The 7,453-nt window shown below is 40.9% G+C and overlaps 1 protein-coding gene and 1 pseudogene across 1 annotated transcript; both read left to right on the top strand.

The window, feature by feature from the left end:
• Positions 1-796: 796 nt before the first annotated feature.
• LOC139387331 (uncharacterized) lies at positions 797-6,371 on the top strand. The gene is made up of 4 exons (XM_071133457.1): positions 797-1,624; positions 1,745-1,845; positions 1,982-2,096; positions 2,254-6,371. The coding sequence occupies exons 1-4, from the start codon at positions 1,411-1,413 to the stop codon at positions 3,381-3,383; spliced, it is 1,560 nt and encodes a 519-aa protein (XP_070989558.1). The 5' UTR covers positions 797-1,410; the 3' UTR covers positions 3,384-6,371.
• On the top strand, positions 4,776-5,805 carry LOC139386753 (zinc finger protein 572-like; annotated as a pseudogene).
• Positions 6,372-7,453: the final 1,082 nt, after the last annotated feature.

Raw genomic sequence — 7,453 nt, 5'->3', positions numbered from 1 at the left:
TGCAGTACGACATCACTCTCCTTCTTGGTGTCAGCTAGAGATGTCAGCTAGAGATTTGTAGTCTTGCATGATGTCTTTGATGCTTATTAGCGTTTTTGAATCTGAGAGTAAATCGAGCTGAATATTTGATACAAGTCATAGATGTATTTGTTCTCAAAATGTCACGCCAGGGTAAGCCTACACCAAACACTGCCCTTATTTTAAGTTTTTCTAAAATTCCCTATGGGGAAAAATGAATGGTGGAAATAGCAATTGGAACAATTTCCCTGTTAGGTTTTATGGGTATTATGACCTCCACTGTGAGGTTCTATAGCTATCTAGCACCCCCTCCGCAAACACGCGTTCTCCAATGTTCAAATCAAATTGTATTGGTCACATACACGTGTTCAGCAGATGTTATCGCGGGTGTAGGGAAATGCCTGTTGGTTACAAGGCGGTACTTATGTAAATTAGGTAAGAGGATATCATGTTACCATTGGTGTATTAAAATGAGAGTTAGGGCGATGTCACCCTATTCCTTTAATAATCCTCTGAGAAACTGCAGGTCACAATTTGGGGTGTTCCTGCATGTGGGTATTACTGCATCTGTCTCTCGATTGTCTCCGCCTCTCGCTCGGGTGACACCGTGTACTAGCTATCTTGATAGTTAGCGACATCATGTACCAACTAGTCCCCGCATTCCGTGTACCGGAGTCATTGACAAACTATCTAAACTAGTACACAGTGTACTTCGCTCCCGCCTGCCCTCGCCGTCGTTAACAGAACTCGGGAAAACAGTGCCCGACCCTACTTCTGTGGGGTTTATCAGGAATGCTCAAATGCATGAACACTCCTAATCACAGGGCGCAATTCCACCCTTCTCAATAAGCCTCCTGAATTTCAGTGTTTGACATGGAGGAAGGGACCAGTAATTTTATGATAAAATTGTATCAATGTAGAACCAACAGTATTTTTTTCATACTTTAGTCATCATACTTTGATCAGGTTTCATCCAAATACCATCCAATCTCATGAAAAACATGTATTGTTCATGACCTGTAATAACCATGTGCGCCACTGCATTACACTACATGTAGCCATATCTTGTATTGACTAATACGTTTTACGATCTGAATTCTGAACGGCGTCTTTTTTGGTCAATAGATATGGCTATCCTACATGCAGACTATAATAGACCCTGCGATATGTTGTGCCAGTGCTAATTCTAACAATTTTGAAGGTTTGTTGCAATCTCATATTTACGGTAATAAATACTTAGGTCACGAGTTGTTGAACGGAAGTGCAATTGCGCACGCATCACGCGTTGTTTTAATTTATCGACATTTACGGCTTGTTTATTGAACATTAGCTTGGAAATTGTAGACTTTACTTCACACAGATAATACAAATCTGTAATTTGGGCTGGACAAGATGGCCAGCTGCAATTTTCAGGTGCAGTTTATATCCATTATGGAGGTATTGGCTAAAGCAGCTGTAGCAGAAATAAACAATCGTGTAGATGATAGCTGTGCTGTTATACGCATGGAAGTTATCCAAAGCCAGCGAGATATTGATGTACTGAAAAGGAAGTGTCAAATGATGGAGAGCGAGCTGAAGAAGACACATGGACGAGTCAGGAGAAAAGGTAGTTGATGTTATTCATGTTAAATTGATTGCATATGCAACACGTAAATGTGTTAATAGCCCTAATATTTGACTGAATACAATTACTAGTATTTTCCCGTGTTTTATCCCATGGCACCAGAGAGATCTTCATATCCAGTCAAGATAGTTTTGAACAAGCAGAGGAGTAGTTCACAGTGGAGAGGCGGAGATATGGCTGTTGAAGGGGACTCTCAACCCAAGGTGTGATACATCACATTTTAAAATGACAGTTCTGATATTGGAATATCAGGACAATTTACTTATTTTATGTGATTCATGAGTATGAAAAGCATTAGACATGGTGTTTCCAGAGTAATAACCTCAGTCCCTGTTCCAGCCTACAGATGTGGAGCAGAGAGTGGAGACTGAACCCATACTGATCAAAGATGAGGAGACAGCAGAGGATGTGTGGAAGACTGACCCTCAGGAAGAGTTCAGGATCACTGGAGAGGGTGGGTGTGACCATAAGGGGTACTGCTCTCTGTCTATTGAAGACTGTGGTGTTTTATGTTCTGGTATACGTAGAGCACGTACACACAGTCAGTTCTAAAGCAGTCATATTTTGCAACTGTTAAGGGTCTTTTGTTATGTTTATCTCCAAATCTTTAGAGTCTGGTTCCAAGCCTGGGAAACCACCATCCTTTGAGCAACGGCACTGTGGTGAGGACTTCATCACACAACCCAGCATATCTCCCAGAGTCTCAGTGGAACATTACCCCAATTCTGATCGTCCAGAGGAACCAGGAACACCCCGGCTCGCATCTACAGAGGTGTTCAGCACAGAGCAGCACCGGCCAGACGAGGACTCACTAGTGATGGTGAAGAATGAGAAAGAGGAGGAGCTGGATCAGACCATGCCCCTTGCAGAACCTGACCAGTTTGTCATGCATGAGACTGATGGGCAGCTGTTGACCTCTGTGGATCCAGGCAGAGACACTGACCCTGATGGCCACCCAGATTTCTCCTTTCATTCAACAGAAGAGTACTCTCAGAATATCTCAATTTTCCCATCTCATAGTGGGCTGTCATCTGTTCCTACTATGAGGGATGATGTAGGGCTGTCGCTTCACTCTTCTATTTGGAAACCACATGCTAACGTGTTCAGTTCAGCAAAACACATGAAAAGACATGTCAGGACATTGGCTGATGAGACTAGACAACAGATGCCAGAGGGACAGAGTAGCGAGACGCTGAACTCCAATAATGAAGGAAATAGTTTAGCTCTACAGCCAAGACTGCATCAATACAGGGCTGCAGAAGCAACAGTGAGATTGAGTGAGTGCACGACAGGGTCAAACATGGCCACCACCTCCACCTTCTCTGGATACAGCCTGAGTCACAGTAGTTTTAACATGGTGAAGAGAATGAGGACTCAGTGGAGATCAGGCGGCACCACCGAGAGGCGTTTCAGCTGCACCTTCTGTGGGAAGAGCTTCCCACGTTTCTGGCAGCTAAAAGAACACCTCCGGAGTCACACCGGAGAGAAACCGTACACCTGTGAACAGTGTGGCAGGAGTTTTACCAAGCAATGCAACCTGATCAGACATGCTGTAGTCCACAGCGGAGAGAAGCCCTACAAGTGCACACAGTGTGGGAAATGCTTCCCCCAGCGCTCTGGTATGAAGTCACATCAGAGAACTCACATAGGAGAGAGTCCAGTGTCTCAATACGGGGCACCCACATACCCAGGGGATCCACACACAAGTTTAATGTTGTCTCAGACCAGATGGAACAAATAGTTCATACTTGCATAGTTCTTTCTGTAACACTTTATGGGTAAATGTGGTACAGAAGGTAAAATGGGGGTCATGTTTGACTGTTAACGACTCCTCACTTATAAAATAATAATCTATTTGTTTAAAAACAAACAATATATTCTAATTTACAATGAAAATGGCTCCAAAATGACACACTACATTATTTACTTTTAATTTCTATTGGGCACAAAATAATGACGATAGAAAAGTTGGGCATACGCACATCCTTAAATGTGCTGGGCTAAGAAAGAATACATGTGCAGATGAGGAAGGCCCTTCACACTGTTTATGCTCCCAATTCACTGCTTTATTGACACATTGTTGATCCAAACACAAAAAATGCTAATGTTTCCAACAAGCATGCATGTTTGTAGTCATTGCGTGCTAGGACTATGGGATAAAATACTAAACATTTGACAATGTAATACTCTAAGTAAATTTGTCCAAATACTTATGAAACTTTCATGGGGGCGACTAGATAAAGGTCATACATTTCTAAATTGTAAAGAAGTTATGTATGAAAATACCCTCAAATAAAAGGTCACCTCATAAAACATTTGATATCAAATCCAAAATGGAGTATAGCGCCAAATGAAAAGTTTTAGCTTCACTTTATAAATAAATACATAGGGGAGTGTATATGAAGAGTTTTATTCCAAAACACTATATCCATTTTCAGAAATGTTAGTAAATTGGTGGTCACACCAGATACTGATGGTTTTCCTGATCCACACCCCTGCCTTTTTTATTTATTTTAAGGAATCTGTGACCAACAGATGCATATCTGTATTCCCAGTCATGATGAAATCCATAGATTCATAAAAGAAATTGTCAATTGATTGATTTCCTTATATAAACTCTTAACTCAGTAAAATCTTTGAAATTGTTACATGTTGCGTTTTAAAGTTTTATGGTACGTATTGCTTTTTTGTTTTTACACTTACAGATCATTTTAAAATGTTTTAATTCTTTCCATAACAATGTGAAGAGGGGTTTGTTCTCTGCCTGCTTCATTTTATGGATAAAGAATCTGCCATGAAAAATAAACTAACAATGAAAGTTAAATCAGGGGTCCATATCATTTGCAGTTTTTCTTAAAATAAAATCTGACTCACTCCAAAATCTTGTAACATAACAGTCCCAAAATAAATGGTCAAGAGTCTCTGGGTCACAACCACAAAATACACATTTGTTATCAATAGCAATTTTGAATCTGTACAATAATGGTCTTTAGAGGGTAGATTCTGTGAATGAGTTTGTATGATACTTCTTTCATCTTATTATTAGATACACAATATTTGCCAGACAACGAGACTTTGTTCTAGTTCGCTAAGATTTGGGCAAAAAAAACATTTGTAATGTTTCTTAATATTTATGCCCAAATCTTTAGAATCTGGTTCCAAGCCTGGGAAACCACCATCCTTTGAGCAACGGCACTGTGGTGAGGACTTCATCACACAACCCAACATATCTTCTGAACACTCAGTGGAACATTACCCCAATTCTGATTGTCCAGAGGAACCAGGAACACCCCGGCTCGCATCTACAGAGGTGTTCAGTACAGAGCAGCACCGGCCAGCCGAGGACGAGGACTCACTAGACCTAGTGAAGGATGAGGAGCTGAAACAGATCACGACCCTGGCAGGACCTGACCAGTTTGTTATGGATGAGTCTGGTGGGCAGCTGTTGACCTCTGTGGATCCAGGCAGAGACACTGACCCTGATGGCCACCCAGATTTCTCCTTTCATTCCACAGAAGAGTACTCTCAGAATACTCAATTTACCCATCTCATAGTGGGCTGCCATCTGTTCCTACTATGACAGATGATGTAGGGCCATCGCTTCACTCTTCTATATGGAAACCACATGCTAACATGTTCAGTGCAGCAAAACACATGAAAATACATGTCAGGACATTGGCTGATGAGACTAGACAACAGATGCCAGAGGGACAGAGCAGTGAGATTGAGTGAGTGCACGACAGGGTCAAGCATGGCCACCACCTCCACCTTCTCAGGATACAGCCTGAGTCACAGTAGTTTTAACATGGTGAAGAGAATGAGGACTCAGTGGAGATCAGGCGGCACCACCGAGAGGCGTTTCAGCTGCACCTTCTGCCAGCTCAAAGAATACCTCCGGAGTCACACCGGAGAGAAACTGTACACCTGCGAACAGTGTGGCAGAAGTTTCACCCAGCAGTGCAACTTGATCAGACATGATCCACAGTGGGGAGAAATCCTACAAGTGCACACAGTGTGGGAAATGCTTCCCCCAGCGTTCTGGTATGAAGTCACATCAGAAAACTCACATAGGAGAGAGTCCAGTGTCATGGTACGGGGCACCCGCATACCCAGGGGATCCACACACAAGTTTAATGTTGTCTCAGACCAGATGGAACAAATAGTTCATAATTACATAGTAACACTTTCTATGTGAAAAATACAATACGGAAGTTTTTAGAAATTTTGACAAGCTTTTCCTCCTTTTTTATTTAACTAGGCAAGTCAGTTGGGCTGTCGTTTCTGAGATACTGGATCCAGCGCTCCTGGCACAGATGATCATACCACGCTCAGTTGCTTGGGTCACTCGTTTTGGCCATTCTAACATGCAATCAAATGGTAACTTTTATTTTACCTTTATTTAACTAGGCAAGTCAGTTAAGAACAAATGAACTGAATGCCTCCTGTCTGCCTGCTTTATATAGCAAGCCACTGTCTTTAGGAGCGATCATTTTTTTGTGAATGCTGTGGTGTACCTTTAAACTGGCCTGTGAGCATATAATGAAATTAAGTTTACATGAAACTGGTTTATCGACCTTGTTCCCCAGCTGTGTGTCATACAAGTTATATCCATTTTCCTTAAGTAAATACCATACCACCGTTTCAGAATGGTTCATTAGGTTGTGTGGAGAATGGAAATGACAATATTAATGACAATATTTGATCATATTTAAACTGAGTTATGAATGGTTGAAGAAAGTGTTTTGTATTTTACCACAGTACATTGTGCATTTAAATGCATATACAGTGCCTCAAAGACAGTATTCATACCCTTTGACATATTTTGTGTTAGTCTGAATTAAAAATGTATTAAATTTATATTTTTTCTCACTCATCTACCCACTTTACCCCATGATGACAAAGTGAAAACATGTTTTTAGAAATGTTTGTTGATTTATTGAAAATGAAATACAGAAATATCTCATTTACATAAGTATTCACATACCTGAGTTACCTTTGGCAACGTGAGTCTGTGAGTCTTTCTGGATAAGTCCCTAAGAGCTGTACAATATATGCAGATTATTATTTTAAAAATTCTTCAAGGTTGTCGAGTTGGTTGTTGATCATTGATCATAGATTTTCAAGCCAATTGTAACTAGGCCACTCAGGAACATTCGATGTCGTCTTCGTAAGCAACTCCGGTGTATATTTGGCCTTGTGTTTTAGGTGTTTTGTCCTGCTGAAAGGTGAACTTGTCTCCCAGTGTCTGTTGGAAAGCAGACAACCAGGATTTACTCTAGGACTTTACCAGTGCTTAGCTCTATTACAATTTTATCCTAAAAAACTCCCTATTACTTGCCGATGACAAGCATACCCATAACATGCAGCCACCACCATGCTTGAAAATATGAAGAGTGGTACGCAGTGATGTGAAGGATTTGCCCCAAACATAACGCTTTGTATTCAGGACATGAAGTTAATTTCTTTCAAACATTTTTTTGCAGTTTTACTTTACTGCCTTATTGCAAACAGGATGCATATTTTGTAATATTTTTAATTCTGTACAGGCTTCCTTTTCACTCTGTCATTTATGTTAGTATTGTGAAGTAACTACAATGTTGCTGATCAATTCTGTAACTGTTTTAAAGTCACCATTGGCCTCATGGTGAAATCCCTGAGCGGTTTCCTTCCTCTTCAGCAACTGAGTTAGGAAGGACACCTATATCTTTGTAGTGACTGGGGGTGTATTGATACACCATCCAAAGTATAATGAGTAACTTCACCATGCTCAGAGTGTTATTCAATGTCTGCTTTTTTTACCCGTCTTCTAAT

This window comes from Oncorhynchus clarkii, chromosome 28, assembly GCF_045791955.1.
Source record: "Oncorhynchus clarkii lewisi isolate Uvic-CL-2024 chromosome 28, UVic_Ocla_1.0, whole genome shotgun sequence".
In the NCBI taxonomy this organism is placed as follows: domain Eukaryota; kingdom Metazoa; phylum Chordata; class Actinopteri; order Salmoniformes; family Salmonidae; genus Oncorhynchus; species Oncorhynchus clarkii.
This window is presented reverse-complemented; position numbering and strand designations above follow the sequence as displayed.

Coding starts and splice junctions, on each gene's coding strand:
- LOC139387331 (XM_071133457.1), top strand. CDS start 1,411: ATGGCCAGCTGCAATTTTCAGGTGCAGTTTATATCCATTATGGAGGTA. Junction 1,846..1,981: donor AAGGGGACTCTCAACCCAAG/GTGTGATACATC, acceptor TCCCTGTTCCAG/CCTACAGATGTGGAGCAGAG. Junction 2,097..2,253: donor GTTCAGGATCACTGGAGAGG/GTGGGTGTGACC, acceptor CCAAATCTTTAG/AGTCTGGTTCCAAGCCTGGG.